This window comes from Falco cherrug, chromosome 3 (assembly GCF_023634085.1).
Source record: "Falco cherrug isolate bFalChe1 chromosome 3, bFalChe1.pri, whole genome shotgun sequence".
Lineage (NCBI taxonomy): Eukaryota > Metazoa > Chordata > Aves > Falconiformes > Falconidae > Falco > Falco cherrug.
The window spans coordinates 29,109,604-29,126,879 of NC_073699.1; the positions used below are offsets into that span (position 1 = coordinate 29,109,604).

At 40.9% G+C, this 17,276-nt stretch overlaps 1 protein-coding gene across 1 annotated transcript; it reads left to right on the forward strand.

The window, feature by feature from the left end:
* The first annotated feature begins 236 nt into the window (after nt 1-236).
* On the forward strand, nt 237-16,834 carry PABPC1 (poly(A) binding protein cytoplasmic 1). The gene is given in 16 exon segments (XM_055705590.1): nt 237-845; nt 847-1,009; nt 5,760-5,953; nt 6,055-6,170; nt 8,186-8,325; nt 9,679-9,773; nt 11,363-11,500; nt 11,601-11,696; nt 12,120-12,392; nt 12,580-12,673; nt 12,853-12,963; nt 13,830-13,984; nt 14,311-14,395; nt 14,572-14,702; nt 14,992-15,087; nt 16,393-16,834. Coding segments are annotated over 15 exon segments (1,914 nt in total). The 5' UTR covers nt 237-815; the 3' UTR covers nt 15,085-15,087; nt 16,393-16,834.
* Nucleotides 16,835-17,276: the final 442 nt, after the last annotated feature.

A 17,276-nucleotide genomic window follows, 5' to 3' on the forward strand; every position in this document is an offset into this window, starting at 1 on the left:
TGCTCGCACGTAGGCGCACGCGCCCTGGCGCCGAACCCCCCCCGCCCCCGGTGACGTCGGCAGGCGCAGGCGCGCTCCCTCCCGGCCGCTTCCCCCGGCCGCCGCGGCGCATGCGCCAGCGCTGCCGTCCACTCGGCCGGGCGCCGGCGCCGCGCGTCTCCCCCGCCTTCCCCCGCGGCGGCGCCTGCGCGGTGCGCGCGGTCGGTGCGTGGCGTGCGGCGCGGTGGGGGGCGGCTGGGGGCGGGGCGGGTATATATAGTGCGCGGCCGGGGCGGCGGCCTCCCCCTTGTCCCCCGGCCGCCGTCGGAGCTGTGTGCGCAGTGCGTGTGCTCCGGACACCCGACACGCCGGCCCCGGCCCCCGCCGCACCATTTATTACTAAAAATATTTAAAAAGCCAAAAAAAATCCAAAAATCCTAAAAAACCTTTAAAAAAAAATAATCCTTCCTTCTTCCACCTCCCGTCAACCTTCTGCAACCGGCCGGTTTGATATAAAATAAACCCGGTGAAGCGAAGCCCCCGGACCCGGCGCAGCCGAGAGGAGGACACAGAGCGAGCCCGACCCCCGCCGAGGCCAACAGCAACCGCCGCCACCTCGCCAGGCCCGGCACGGAGTGAGCCAGACCCCCCGCCCCTTCCATCCGCCGCGCATCCGCCTCCCGCCGCCGACAAGTTTCGACTCCGTCTCCGGAGTGCCCCCTCCCGCCGCGCCGCCACCGCCGGCCCCTGCCCTCACGGACCGCCGGGCCGCCGCGGCCTCCTCGCCTCGTCAGCGCCCCCCCCTTGCCCTCCCGCGTCGGGAGACGGCGGGCAGGATGAACCCCAGCGCCCCCAGCTACCCCATGGGCCTCCCTCTACGTGGGGGACCTGCACCCCGACGTGACGGAGGCCATGCTCTACGAGAAGTTCAGCCCTGCCGGGCCCATCCTCTCCATTCGCGTCTGCAGGGACATGATCACCCGCCGGTCGCTCGGCTACGCCTATGTCAACTTCCAGCAGCCCGCCGACGGTGAGTGGCGGGGGCCGGACCGCGGGGGAGGCGGCGGGCGAGGCGGCCTGAGGGGAGAGCCGCGGCGGCCGCCGCCGGAGAAGCCATGTTTCTCCCCCGCCCCCTACTCGGCGCGGCCGCCCTCCCCCCCCCCCCCCCCCCCCCCCCCCGCCCGCCTTGGCCGCCGCCGCCCTGCATCCATTTTCCCCGCCCGGGCGCTCCCGGGGCCGGCGTCGGTGTTGCCGGGACGCGGGCGAACTTGGCGCCGGGCGGGGGGGGCGTGCGGCGGGGCCGCCGCTGCCTGACACGCGGCCTGGGGCCGCCCGCGCCTCGTGGCGGGGCAGGGGGGCGGGGGAGAGGCGCTTCCGCGCCCGCAACGGCAGGCGACGCCGGGGGATGGACGGGGGGGCGCCCCCGCCCGAAAGCTCGTGGCCCGGCGTGGCTGCCCCGGCCCGGGGGCGGCGGGGAGGGGGGCGGCCGGGGGATGGGGGGTGGGGGTGTGTGTGCAGGCGGCTTTCCCACAGGCTGGCACGTCCGTGCGCGGCTGCATCAGGAATCCGGGATGAAGGCTAGCTTCAAGAAAACACCGTAGTCATTAGCACCTTTTAACAACTACGCAGGAGCTGGGTGTGTATGCGTGATTAAGAGGCCAAAAGAAGGAAGTAGGACGTACCGGGAGGGTCTGGTACTTTCATAGCCGTCCAGCCAAGGCGTAATACCTGAAAACACCAGGCCGGTCTGTCACATGTGGGCAGGGGGTGAAATTACTTGCGTCTCCCCCCCTGCTTGCTCTCCCTTTAGTAAGCTGCTTTCTCATCCCTTTCTCTTCGCAGTAAACTCTCCGACGTTGTGTGTCCCAAGTTGTGCTTTTATTAAACTTGCTTTCCACGACGTCTTGCTGGCTCTCTAAAATGGGATCAGTAAAGAAACTTTTCATATAGTTCTGGTCGTGGCTGCGTTGAGTTGGGCAAACTGGCTTGTTCGTTTGGAGGATTTCGATACAAGAACCAAATGTGACCGGTTCTAAGTTGTATGGAGTCCAATGAAAAGAAAAAATATTTCGGCCAGCTAGAATGTATTTGATTTCAAGGAGAGTTAACAGTTTCCTATTATAATGGTTTTATTTTCAACTGTATGGAAGTGAGAGGCTTGAATTACAAACTTTTCAAGCAATTGGATTAACTGGCTTTCAAAACTGACTTTAGTATATAGCCATTATCAGATCAGGCTTTGCTGTACCGATGATATCTGTATGTAAGTAGTAAAAGTTACTGTCTCATCTTTTTAATAGGCAGATATTTCACCTGTTACCAGCTCTCTCACTTCAGAGAGCTAGTAATTTAATCAACTGTTGTTTAGGATAAGACGATTTGAATGCTGATTTTAACATACTGTGCTTTCACTCGACAAAAACCTATGGTACAGTTTATTCTCAAGAAGAAAAAGAAGGGGTTAGCCCAGTTCAGTACTGTGATGTGATGCGTCAGGCAGAAGTTGAAGGTGATTCAGATGCTGCTTCTCCTTTGTAATGACAGAATTCTGTAAGGGCCACCTTTATCATTGTCATTAGTTGAGCAACCTGTTCAACCCTATGTTTTGTGACTTATTTTGCAATTTCTGGGGAAAAATACAGCTTTTTCAGCTGAGCAGTGTTTGAATTTAGAGTTTGAGAATGTCCCTTTTACAAAAAAGCTGTTACTCTAAATGCTTACAAGTATTTTTCAGACTTCAGGAGGCACACATTGTATTCTACACTTGGTCCACTTCAGCTAAAAGTATTTGTCATCAGTATCACACCTGCATCTGGCACATATCTGGAAGAACTTCTTTAAAATATATGTAAATGATATTGTGTGACTACTGCAACATTTTTAGTGCTTTATGTTCTTGGCAAATACGTCAAAAGTGGTTTTGGTGATTATTTTTTTTTCCACAGATAATTCTGTCCGTTTACTGAAATGTTAAAATAGGAGCTCTGAGGATGAATGGTTATTCTTGCAGTAATACTGGTTTCATTTTGATTCCAAACTGACTGCCTTGTCTTGGTTTAGTCTAATTCTTAGCTACATCTCGGGCTATGCTTATTAAACAGCTAGTAACAACTAGTTTGGGTTTTGAAAAAGTCTTTGAAGGTGTGTTCAACATTACCGGCTGTCTGTAAACTGGGGATCTCAAAGCTGTTCCAAAACCTAATTAGACCTCATGACACATTTGTGAGGTATGCACACATTTCATAGTTGTGACTTTTCTGAATTTGAGTCATAGTCCAGAGTAAAACCCAGGCAGTCTTGTTTAATCACTAAACTAGAAATATTCTTGAGTAATCTGAAGCTGCACTTCCCCCTTCAGATTTTTCAAATGGCTGTTTCCAGAGGTGTATTATTTTGCAGCTCTTGATAGGTATGTTTAGCACAGTTTAGCATTAAGCGTATATTCTGTGTGATTTTGAAATCGGTACTGAAGTGGACTGTCCAGTTGCTCACGACTGAAATGGGAACTGGTGACTCATTCAATAAAGGCTTCAGCAGAATCAGCAAAAGTACAGCATGGGTAGGTAGGTGTGTCCACTTGGTAACAAGTTAACTGCTGAATGGAATTGCCTCCTGCAAACTAGCGGGTGACCTATAGCAAAACTGTAATGAAAGTAAGCTAGTTTTAAGAGTTGTGAATTTTAATGAGCAGCTTGTACCTGGTTGCATATGCATTCTAGTAATGGTTTTAAATCTGTTGTGGAATGACAGTGCGGCATTGGTTAAGCAGAAATCTTTTAATTTCTCGTACTTCTGCTCCATAGAAGAGATGAGAACTGGCGAGAGTTTCTGTGCTGTCCTTGCCTTTGTGGAGAAATGGCATTGGTCTAAGATACGTGCTCACTATAAGCTGAGAGTGGTAACATTTGCGAAAGCTAGTATGGACCTGCTTTGAGTCAGATGTTTGGGAAATGTGTCCAGGAACGTGCATTTTTGAGAAGTGTCAGGATTATTCTAGAAGCAATTAGCATGAATTAGAAAAGCCTCTTTTCTGGTAAAAGAAGCCCTGTTACTACTTCTGGAAATAATGAACTGTTTGTTGCTGGCACTTTTGCTGGTGCTGGCAGTAATAATTCTAATGACTTCCAGGGCAGTACCAAAGTGTTACATGTTTCTACTGTGGCCAGTGTGATACCCAAAGTTCTTTTTTTTTTTTTCTTTTTTTTTGTCCATCTTTGGTTTTTTTCTTTTGCAATTTAAAGCCTTCCAAGTTTGTGAAAGATCTGTTAATGTATTTAAAAGACTGGCAATGCTTGTATTTTTTCATGACTTCAGCTTAAATCTGTTGTTGACTTGCTACTGCCATGTGAATATGGTAACACTATCAATGGATGATTTTTTTCTTACAAGAAAGTGTTAGGTGTCTGTCTTGTAAACTTCTACAGATGCCTTTCAGAGAATATAATCTTTAAATTCACTTTTAATCTGAAAATGTGGCAAGAAAGAGTGTGAAACATGGTATATCAGTTGAACCAGAGGCTGACAGCAAATTTTCTTTGGCCATGATATCCAGCAACATGGCTAAAGCAGCACTTAAAGAACAAAAACATAAAACAAGGGTTTTCACAGTGTGAATGGCCCTTGGTCCTCTCCTAAGAAAAGCAATTAACTGACCTGGTTACTGTTTTTAAACTAATACTAAATGAATTTCAGCCTTGCTAACATCACATTGCTCTGCCATGCAAACTGCAGTGAAGTGAGCTCATATCGACGGGTGTGACTTCAGATATCTGTTGGGACTTTTTTCAGTGCTCTTCCAGACATACAGGAGCAACAACTGAAAGGAGCTAACGTAGGAGATAAAATATGTCTGCCATACTTGAGAACTGTTGTTCTTTCTTGCTTAATACCTTGTTGACTTAAAACATCAGACACGTCTTGTTGCTTTGAAGGAACATGTGAGAACTGAAGAAGTCCTGATACTTCCCTAACGAAATACACTGAGATCTTAAATTCAGGCTTTGGAAAGTTAGTTATGGAGTTCTACTGGAAAACCTGCTCCATTGGAGTAACAAAACCTGGTTCATGTTACTTCATATTGCTGTTTTAATGCTTGCTCCTTCATTGAGCTTGTATGTTTTTATTTCATCATGAGTTTTGAATATATAGTTTCAGATTTTCAAAATTAAGTGCTAGTTTACAATCTCTTTGCACTTGTCCCTTGCCTGGAAGTCCATCGCGGATCTTTTTTGTCACTAAGGAAGGAGTTGTGTGGAACAGCCGTCTGAACCAGGCTTGAACTCCACCTAGCAAAGAAATGTTGCCAGCTTAGAGGTATTATTAATTTAGGAGGTTTTGTGTTAATGTTTGTAGAAGGCCCCTCACAGGCACAACCTGTACCCCTAAAAACATTTTTATTGATACATCTACATGATGTGAGAGTGGCCAGCTGATTTTCCACAGATGTTAAAACTTCCCGTCCTGTCGAACAGGTCATAATTGCCATCACTTCATGTGTTTTCTCTTGTCACCGTACCATCTTTTCATAGTGGAGTCCAATCCTTTAGGCTACTGGGATTTCTGCAGCTTGTTAGCTGACTCGTGCTCCTTCCTAAGTGCAGCTTTTGCTGAGGAGTTTCTGCCAGGTCTTACTTGCATAAAACAGAATGGGGTTTATTTACACTGGAGGTTTGGGGTTGCATCTTGGTGGTGATGCTGGACTTAAAATAGTAAAAAATGTTATTCGTGTGCTTATTAAGATAACTTTAGCGTTCCCTACTAATCCTATGATGTTTTTCCAGCTGAACGAGCTTTGGACACAATGAACTTTGATGTCATTAAAGGCAAACCAGTGCGCATCATGTGGTCTCAGCGTGATCCATCTCTACGTAAAAGTGGTGTAGGAAACATCTTCATCAAAAACTTGGACAAATCAATTGATAACAAAGCTTTGTATGACACATTTTCTGCTTTTGGAAACATCCTGTCTTGTAAGGTTAGTGGAAAATTTTTCGTTTGTTTAATGGTTTGAGACAAAACCTCATTTTATGCTGGAAACATTCCACAGGTGTTACAACAGGGTTTTTCTTTAAATAGGTGGTGTGTGATGAAAATGGATCCAAGGGCTATGGATTTGTACATTTTGAGACACAAGAAGCTGCAGAAAGAGCTATTGAAAAAATGAATGGTATGCTGCTTAATGACCGCAAAGTGTAAGTACATAAATACGTAGTTGGGCATCAACAGATTGAAACTCATTTTACAGCAGACAAATATTTAAAGCTTACCTAGAAAAGACAGGTTGTTATAAAACCTTACAGTTTTAAAGAGGATTTAGAATTTCAGTGCTAAGAATACTATGAATTGTATCACCTGCCTATTCTAAAGTCAGAATAAGTTCAGAAAAGGCTAATAATGGACTAGGGAAAAAATTGTTGTGTTGGTTGTCTTACAAGCCAATGCAGTAATGAGGATTTGGGAACTTCTCTGGTTTTCTGATCTTACTGGTCTGAGATAAAATACAAGCCATCAGGTGTTCCGAATAATACTTCCTTTATAAAAGTTGTAAGGTAGGCAACATTATCCATTTTTTGGATGGAACTTAAAGCTCTACAGTTACTCAGTCCAGAATAGTGGTTGGATTACACAGATGTTTTTATATTAATGTCTGTTAATAGGCATATCTAGGGAATAGGAGTAGAAAATAAAACTTAGAGAAGTATAATGTTGTAAACATTATTGTTCTATACTGTAGGAAAAAAATTATTTGGCTTCTTTGTTAGTGATATCTGTTGGGGGGGGGCGGGGAGGGGAGGGGAAGGTGAGTGTGCCTGACAGCTATGCCCAAGGGATCATTATGGTATTTGGTATAGCTGCAAAATAATAGCTCTGCAAATACTTGAGAGGGTTTGGAAAAAGGATCACAGAAATCAGCATCAGCTTACCATCATGGATTATTTGGGTTTGGAAAAAGGATCACAGAAATCAGCATCAGCTTACCATCATGGATTATTTGGGTTTGGAAAAAGGATCACAGAAATCAGCATCAGCTTACCATCATGGATTATTTTTACATGTAGAGGTGGATGGATCGAGTCACGTACAGGGAGAACATGTATTTTGAAACTCGTTTTCATGCTTGTTCTGGTCTTGACTGGCATTCTGTGGATGTTTTTACTCAGCTTCCATCTTTATACGACCTTTTAAAATTAGTAAACAGAGGTCAGCATGTAGTCATAAAAGCAAATGGTTTACAAAACTTTGTTTGGTAAAGTACATAATGAGAATTAATTTTGCTTTGAGTATCTATTCAGGCTAGACTTTTAAAAGTGCATTGAAGTGCTTCACTCGCTATCAAGATCTGCTAAACACATTGCACTATCATTCTTACCATCCTTGGTCACTGTAAATTGGGTGAAGCTGTCAGAGTTTAAGAAAATGTTGAATTACAATATGCTACTTACTGGATTTGTCAGATCTGGAACTATAAAGTTGGACAGTACTATAAAATTAGAGAGCAAAAGTCTGCTACAACTAGAAATCAGAGTTAGATATGTTACGTCTGTACTAGAGCAGATCCTTAGGATGCAGAGTGTTGTGTTCACCTTCTGTTCTTTCTCTGATGGTATGAACTGATGTTTGGTGTTCCCAGCCAATTTGCAATGCTATTTAACTAAAGATCAAGCTGAACTATGTATTTCTCTGGCTATTGAAAAACAAACAAACAAAAACCCAACAAATGCCAAAAGCAAACCGAAGTCTTGCTCTTGATATAAGCTGCAAAGGTGTGTAAGGTAGTGGGGGAGGTTAGTTAAATACCCCTTGCTTAAAAGCTGGATCAGAGAGTGGTAACTGCTTTAAGGCTGCCAAGTTTTTAGTATGGCAGAGGGATTATGCCAATATCTAGAATTTCTGTTTAGCCACTTCACCTAGTATTCTTTTCCCATTGCCCAGCTTCTGTTGTCAAAGGCTGTTTTATGAGTGAACAATCTTGCAAAGGGCTTGAAAGCGTTTTTATGCTAGTAACTGATAAGCACACTGACGTAGCAAAGGATAGTGAAATTGTTTTTCTGATGGAATTTTATTGTAAATATTTTTTCTAAAGAATTTAATGCTTATAATGAACAATAAGACTGATCAAGAGTAAAGTATACCAGAAGATTAAAGTAAGTTTTTAAACCCTGTCAGACTTGCTTTAATCTACACTATTCTGTTCTCCTGCAACTAGATTTGTTGGAAGGTTTAAATCCCGCAAGGAGCGTGAGGCAGAGCTTGGAGCCAGAGCAAAGGAATTCACCAATGTTTACATCAAGAATTTTGGAGAAGACATGGATGATGAGAGACTGAAGGAACTCTTTGGCAAGTTTGGTAATGCCTTAAACTTTAAGTTTTTATAAACACAAGTGAACCTGAGCTTCTTACAAGGCACTGTACAGACAAGATATACAAGGAATCAGCTGGCTGGCTGATGTTGGTTTGAAAAGATAAAAAATAATAAAAGGTACTGAAAATTGTACTTAATGCCAATTTCAGATTCAAAATATGGTAATATCCACTGCAGAATCTTAAATAGGCACAATAGCATATATAATCCTGCCATCTTTGTTTCTGAACTGTTTGTTTCAGAATTGTTTCTGAAAATCTGAAAATGTGTCTAAATAGTCTTTTGAATGGGGCTTGCACATGTTTTTAAGTTGCAAATGAAGTGTGTCGTATATCAGTACAGATTGATGTTACGAATTCACTACGAGTGAATTCGAGTATGACATGAGTTTGCTATTGCTTTCCTTGACCTGCAGACTTATCCTTACTCAGCCTGTCTCGATTTTCGTTATTCTGTTGTGTTGGCAAGCTGTTAGTCTTGACCCTCAGTTATGCACAGGGCAAAATTATGGCAGGCATATATATATGATCATGATCTAATAATGTGTATGATGTGTCACCATTGAAATAGGAAATGGCAAAGTCTGTAATTCAGTTACAGATTCTTGTAGTGGGTTTTGGGGCACACCTATTTTATTTTCAGCCTCAGCCATTTTTTTGTATTTTCTTTCCTCCATGCTTTTGCTGTTCTCCAGTGGATATCATGTAAAGCAAGAGAAAGCCTTGTATATGAGATACTCTATAGTATGTAGTATATCATATGAAATGCTCTAAGCAGCATTTACAGAAAATTTCTTTCCACTATTGAAGTCTCTGTGGTTCAAACGGTAGCACGTTTATTTAGCTGCTGGTATCTGTCTCAGTTGAGTCTGTGTACTGCAGTTTTTCAAAGGCTTGGAATTGCTGAACTGGGATGGCCTTTTACTGGGATAAATGGTGAAGCACATACCTAATGTATTGAAAGGCCTCCTCTCTGGCTTTCAGTACCTGTTTCAAAGGATGGAAATGCTAATGCTTCTTAAATGTTGTATTTTTTAATGAGATAACAATTTCATTCACTTTGAGGTGAAGTTCCTACCCCATTTTGGTTGAAAATAGGTTAGGAAAGAAATTTAGCATCGCTGACTTCAGGCATAATGGCTGAAGTTCAGCATCAGGGTAGATCAGCAATTTTATATTAATGGATGATGCCTACTAGATACTACTATTGAAGCAGGAGTCCTTTGTAAAACAAGGGAAATAAACTGAATGGGGTTCTTCTTCTTCTCTTCACGTTTTGAACATCCTGTTCAGAATACAGTCTGTTTACGAAGCATGAGTGTTTCATTCTCTTTTTAGGTCCTGCCCTAAGTGTGAAAGTTATGACCGATGAGAGTGGAAAATCGAAAGGCTTTGGCTTCGTTAGTTTTGAAAGACATGAAGATGCCCAAAAAGTAAGCGTTTGGACTTAACTTTTAGGAATTCTGTAACTGAGACCCAAATTATGTGTTTCATTGAGTGATTTTAAATCCTGTGAATTCATTAAGGGTGTTGAATTGGTCAAGGACACTGCAAAACCAGGTGTCTTGCTTCCTGAATGACTTAGCATAGTTTCTGTCATTTAAAATGCTTTCTTATGAGCAAACGTCAGTTGATTTGAGGAGCCTGTTAAGTCAAGATACTCTTGAGAGAGCTGGAAACTAGTATAGAAGTAAGAAATACTGAATAATTGAATAACCTGTTGTAGTTGGGCTTAAAGGTCTCAGTGAGATTTGGACTCATTCATGCTAGGCAACATGCAGGTATAGTAAATTATTACATCTCTGCAAACCTCAGATGAATCATTGGATCCAATCTGGTTGCACAAAACATTTGTGCAAGGCAGAAAGGATTGTGTTTTCAGACTTCATCCCTGCAAAGTCAGCAGGAAAACCATTAGTTTTTATGGACCATGTTTGGCACAACTATAAGAAAATAGTCATAGAGCCCTGTGATGTTGCTTTTACTCTGAAGGGTAACTTTGGAAGAAGGGTCCTTTTTAATTTGTGTATATATCTATAACATGCTGTATAACTTAATTCTTTGTTAGCTGATTGCTTTAATGTATCAGTTGACTGTGGCAGTAGGGATATAGCATCAGGACAAAAACTCAGCACCGAACAAATCAGGGCAACAAACGAAGTTTGCTTTTCAAAAGGCATTTTGGTGATTTGTCAGTACTGCAAGTGTACAAGCAAGAGATTAGAACAAATCCTGTCTGTCTTACATCTACATTGTTCAGTCTTGCATACATTCATTTTTGAATTGTTTCTCTTACAGTAGTCTGAATCACGTGTTGGGTGTTTTAAATAACATAAAATTCTGATACCTCAGTAAATATGTGTTTAATGGCTTTGTTCATGAAGGTATACAATAAACTGGTGACTACTGGTTTTAAATTAATTGACTAAATCTGTGCCAGACGTTTCACATTTTAATAGCTGTAACTCAAAACAGCATAAAGGAAAAAAGTTGTTACTTTCATACTCTTTAAGTATTACATTAATGAAAGATTAAGAATTAAAAAAAACCAACCACCCACATCTGCCAGCTGTAGCTTAACATACATTTCTTATCTTACAGCATAAGAAAACCTTGTAGATATATTTTCAGATGTTACTTTTAAAAACAGAAGTGTGTGAATTAGAGCTTTTCATCTTAATTTGCTTTATTTTCTATGCCTTTAGCAAGATAAGGCTGGAGAAATAGTTCTTAATTATGCGACTTGATTTCCACCCCCCTCTGCGGACTTTATATGAGAAGAGTGTTTTTCATCGCTTGTGACTTCTCTTTAACCGGACAGAACCACACTCAGAAATAAATTTCCATTTTACTTTGTGCAGGGAAGTCTTGGGGTACTTTGTTTCAGCTAGTAATATTTTAGATGGATTGGGTCTTTTTCTGGAATCCATATGTAACTTGTTAGAATTTAATTACAGGGGTTTTGTATGCCTAAAAACCACTGGAATACAAAGCACTGCTAACCTGTTGTTTATTAATGAAGGCTGTAGATGAGATGAATGGGAAAGAGCTCAATGGGAAACAAATCTATGTTGGCCGGGCTCAGAAAAAGGTGGAAAGACAGACGGAGCTGAAGCGCAAGTTTGAACAAATGAAGCAGGACAGGATCACCAGATACCAGGTTCAGTTTTAATTCAAGAGGACTAACTTTATTCTGAGCTATTTTTAGATTTACACAGACAATTTGCTTTCAAAAATAACTTGTATTTTTTTTTATTTAGGGTGTAAACCTTTATGTGAAAAATCTTGACGATGGGATCGATGATGAGCGTCTTCGAAAAGAATTCTCCCCGTTTGGTACAATCACTAGTGCAAAGGTAAAGTTTATAATTATGCTTGTCCTTTCTCTGAAAACGGACAGCGATCCTTCATCAAGAAAGAGTGACTTCTGTGACTTAACAAATGTGACCCAGTCACCACTGCTATATACGTGGACATATGCTTTCTTGATTATTTTACATCTCAGGTTAAAGGATCATCCTGTCTTAAAATAAACTAAGTACTGATATTCATGTGAGAAAAATGACGTCTTTTTGGTGCAATAATGTGCTCATTATTGCTTCACTGAGATTTTCATCTGTATTCAGTAAACAGCTATTAAGCAATTATTTCTTTTTATAAATCAATTCTGTAAAATAAACCTGTGATCTTACTCCTGGTATGTTGCTGAAAAAAGAAAGTCATGTGAGTTGAGCAGGTATGACAATTTCTTGTTTTAAAACTAAATTTTGTACTGACAGGTCATGATGGAAGGTGGCCGCAGCAAAGGATTTGGATTTGTATGCTTTTCATCACCAGAAGAAGCCACCAAAGCTGTTACAGAAATGAATGGTAGAATTGTGGCTACTAAACCATTATATGTAGCTCTAGCTCAGCGTAAAGAAGAGCGCCAAGCTCATCTCACCAACCAGTATATGCAGAGAATGGCGAGTGTAAGGGCAGTACCTAATCCTGTAATCAACCCGTACCAACCAGCACCTCCTTCAGGTTACTTCATGGCAGCTATCCCACAGGTACGTATGGAGATTAGTAACTAAATGCTTTGTACTGCTTATAAAATCTGTTCAGATTTAACAGTAAAAATAACTATTAGCATTTGTCTGTAATATCAGCATTCTGATTTCACAGCAGAAGGGTGATGGACTGTTCAGTGCACCCTTCAAAGATAACAAAGTTACACGATGTTTTTGTATTTGACAGACTCAGAACCGTGCTGCATACTATCCTACTAATCAACTTGCTCAGCTTGCTAGACCTAGTCCTCGCTGGACTGCTCAGGGTGCCAGACCTCATCGTAAGTCACTTTGCCTCTTCACAGTGATTGCGGTAAACTCCATGGCATTTACCTTTGCACTTTGATACTGTAATGCTGTGAAAATGTATTTAAGTCTTCTCTTTGTCATGTTAGTGGTATTTTCTCACTATTTGGTGTTTCAGCATGTGACAATAACTCTGTTTTTTCCTAAAATACAGCATTCCAAAACATGCCTGGTGCTATCCGCCCAGCAGCGCCCAGACCACCGTTTAGTACCATGAGACCAGCTTCTTCACAGGTTCCACGAGTCATGTCAACACAACGTGTTGGTGAGTTTGATTTATGCAAACTTTAAGTATTAGGCTTATTTTTTTTAATTTTGCTGATTCAGAATGATCTCTCAAAAGCATTCCTAAGTTCAATATCACATGTGGTACACTTCCTTTTCTGGCTCTTATCAAATAAATAAGTAAAGTTGTATCACCTCCTAGCAACTGCTTTAAATATTGTCCCAGCAAAGACTCCTGCTGTGGTCCCATCTCTTTAGCATGAAGCATTTCTTCCTTTAGTGTCTGCTTTAATAATACTGTATGACAGCTGCAGCCATTTCTAAACATGCTTGTGGCAATTGTAATGATAGGTTGCATGTAGGAATACTGAGATGATAAAATTTTAGCTTGTAGTATGTTGTCGTAGAATACTGTGAGCCACTATCACGTATGCAGAATCTGTACATCACTGAATGAACCAGAATTGATTCTAATGGAGTCTTAATTCTCTCTGAAGATCTTAGGCAGTAGTATTTTTTAGCTATCTACTTCATGAATGCATCTTTTTTAGGATGACTGTTGACATAATGTGCTCAGGAAATCAAGTGTCCTTTGAGGTTGGAATGAAATTAAATTAATACTCAACCAAAGTTAATGTTTTCTTACAGATCTTTTTTTCAATAGCCTGTAAGAAAAGCAATTCATTAGTGAAGTGACTGGAAAGTAATATCCAGTGAACTTCAACCTTCAAACCTTCAGATATGACCAGCAATGTGACAGTTGACAATAGTACTGAGAAAAATCTGTAATACAATACCTAAATTAGGTATTTAGTTTGGGCTGGTTGGTTGTTTTGGTTTTTAACTTGCACAGTATAGGCTAAATAAAATAATTATTCACGTATGCATTTATGTTATTTTTTTCAGCTAATACATCAACACAAACAATGGGTCCACGTCCTGCAGCAGCAGCTACTGCAGCTACTCCTGCTGTACGCACAGTACCACAATACAAATACGCTGCAGGTGTTCGTAATCCTCAGCAACATCTTAATACACAGCCACAGGTTGCCATGCAGCAGGTATGTCATTTTAGGAACTGGTCCATGCTTTTGCTGATGTTTTTTGCAGAGGAAGGTGGCCTGTGTTACTTTGTATTTTCCAGTTGCTTGATACCTTAGGCTGAGTTCTCCTTGTGTTTGCTCTCTACAGTGGAGTGGTTGATACTAATCTCCAGCATCACTCAGCTCTTACACCAGCACTATTTGATTAAATTTACTTAGTTGTAATTTATTCCGTGTTTCTGACAGTGTAGGGATTGTTTATGCTGAGTTCTGGAACATGGGATATTTGAAGCTGTGCCTAACTATGGACTAGAATTTAATTGTGAAATGGTGTTAATTTGCAGCCTGCTGTCCATGTGCAAGGTCAGGAACCCTTGACTGCTTCCATGTTGGCTTCTGCCCCTCCACAAGAACAAAAGCAGATGTTAGGTATGTATGTGATACCTTTCTTTATGCCTTGTAGCAGAAGGACAGACTAAGTACTTTTATCAATCTTAAAATGTGGAATAAATAGTTTTACCAGTAGAACAAGGTGCTTTTTTCCCTTCTGTTTAGGCTGTTTGTCAGATGAGATTTGCTGCTCTGATTAACTTCTTTTTTTCTAGGTGAACGTCTATTTCCTCTCATTCAAAGCATGCACCCTACTCTGGCGGGTAAGATCACTGGTATGTTGTTGGAGATTGACAACTCTGAACTCCTCCACATGCTCGAGTCTCCTGAGTCTCTTCGTTCGAAGGTAGGTGAACTTCTGCCTTAACTAGCTTTATCAGCAATTAAATTTACACTGATTCAATAGGTGTTTATGTTGGCACAGTGGAGTCACAGCAATGTGACAGTGGCCAAGGGCAAGAGGATAGAATATCCTTTTTCAAAGGGTGGCAGTGACTTATGTTAGCGTGAACTGGAACTGTAATGTTTAATAATGCACACATTATTTGTATGTATAATTTGAAACCGTTTCATTAACTTAAATATACAGAAATTACTATGCTTCCTTTTATTGATTTTTCTTTTTTACTTAACAGGTTGATGAAGCTGTAGCCGTACTACAAGCCCACCAAGCTAAAGAGGCTGCTCAAAAGGCAGTTAATAATCCCACTGGGGTTCCAAGTGTTTAATAAGTAAGTTTTCTGAGCACTGTAGTTTTATAGGTTGACTGAGGCAATAGTCTTTTAGTCCATGGCCTTAGAAGCAGCGTGCTTTCAGACTCTCTATCGTTTGCAGCCACAGAAAGTAGCAACTATGGTTGCAGTTGTAAACAGATTTTGTCCTCAATCCAGTTCTGTAGCTCTTGGTTAGCAAATGTTACTGACGTGTCTTGCATATTTAACTGGTATTGAAACATTGTTTTTAACAGCATATTTAGCTGCATTAGTTCTAGGCATATGCGCAAAAATGGGCAGTTCTGTCAAACTTCATACTTTTTGTTCAAGAGGAACTTGTGGATTTGAAGTAAGCTTGAAATGATACTCCAAACCTATTTTTCCTTAGAAATTAAGTATCTGTTTGCACTATAATTTGTATATACTTGCCAATATCTGAAATTACACAGTAATTAAAAACTAACCTATATACTGTCTTGACTTCACATTTTGGTTAATTTAACTTTAATGTCAATTAAAGTACTCATTTTCTTTACTGCCTTCTGTGAGGTTGGTAGCTTAATGTTGCATGACAAGAAGAGGCAAATGTGGTATCCTTACAATTTTGAAAGGGGAAAATACGGAGTTGATAGTACAGGAGTCTGTTCCCTATTGAGTCCAGTTAGGTTTTGCCTGTCTGTGAACTTACTTTCCACATTTATAGCTATCAGTTGAAGATGTTTGCTTTAACATTTGATCACTTCAAATTTTCATTTTTCTTGGTCTTTCCATTTCTGTAGCTTCCCTTTTGGAGGCAAATTGAGTCATGTTTTTTCCACAGTTCGTTCTTTTTCCTTTTTTTACTAGCGACACTTTCACACTGGAGATAAACAAGCGCTGAATAAGTTGTCTGACCTAAACTAAGATGCCCAAACTTTGAGACCATTACTTTGTATGCTGCGTGATGTTTTAGGAACTGGAACTGGAAAATACTGCTGGCGTAGTTATTTGATGAGCCTTAGTATGCTGGCCTTAAGAGTAGAGGTGACCTGCAGTCAGGTTAGCTACAGTAACAAATCAAATGTGCGTTAGCCATTGTCTAAGGCAGTGCTGTGCCGGGTACTGTTTATTTCTAGACTCTTTTCTCTTGCCAAGTATCGCAAACTTGAGGTACTTTATTTACTTCAGGGGACCAGCTCGAATACACTGCTTGTCAAGAACTTTGGTATGATTGATGCCATCAAAGCACAAAGTGCTGTCAGGCTTAGAGTTGCAGAAAGCATGTCAGAAAACATAAGGTGCTGCTTTAATTTTAAGACCTAACAGTATTGGTTTTGTTTGCAGGAAGATCCGGGACTACAATCTAGAACTTCGCTTCACCGAAGAAAAAAAAAATCTAAACATGGAAAAACTATTAAATATTGAGAAAAACATTGCAAAATATAAAATAAATAAAAAAAGGAAAGGAAACTTTGAAGCTTATGTACAGAGCAACGCCGGGGCTAGTAAAACAAGTGCTAGTCCTAGATTACTTACTGATTTAAAATTTAAAAAAAAATAGTAAAATAAAAAATACAAATTAATGTTTTATAAACCCGGGGGAAAAGAATTTTCAACACAGTACAAAAATTTAAAGCATTCCTTTCTTTAATTTTGTAATTCTTTACTGTGGAAAAGCTCAGAATATCACCACTGTTTTAGTTGACAGTGAGAATTGATAGCTGAGCAAAGAAACGTAATTTGGATTATAAAATTCTTGGTTTAATAAAAATTCCTTAAACACTGACTGACTTGTGATGGTTTCTTTTGTACAGTGTACTTCTCATACAGTCATTCAGAATGCCAGGTTAGAATCCCTACTCCAGTATGTTTTAGCAGTTTCTACAGAAGATTAGCCTACACTTAGCCACCTGTTACTGCTAATACAAACTTAGCATTAAAACAAATGAAAACAGCAGCTAGATCCATATCTGGGTTTTAAATCCTTAATAGCATGATGTCTGAGCACTTGGCATTGTCTCAGTAGAAACAGACTTTTAAATACCCTACTTGGAGAAGATGGGTAAGAAATGTTACTACAAAAGGCCTGTGTTGGAATTGTGTAGCCTACCAACACGATCCCATTTGACCACTTGCCTGTGGTGCGCATTCTCACAGGTTTTGGTGGAAGGAACAGTCTCTGCTAAGTCTCCGGCTGCATCTTTAGATGACTAATGAACCCTGAGATG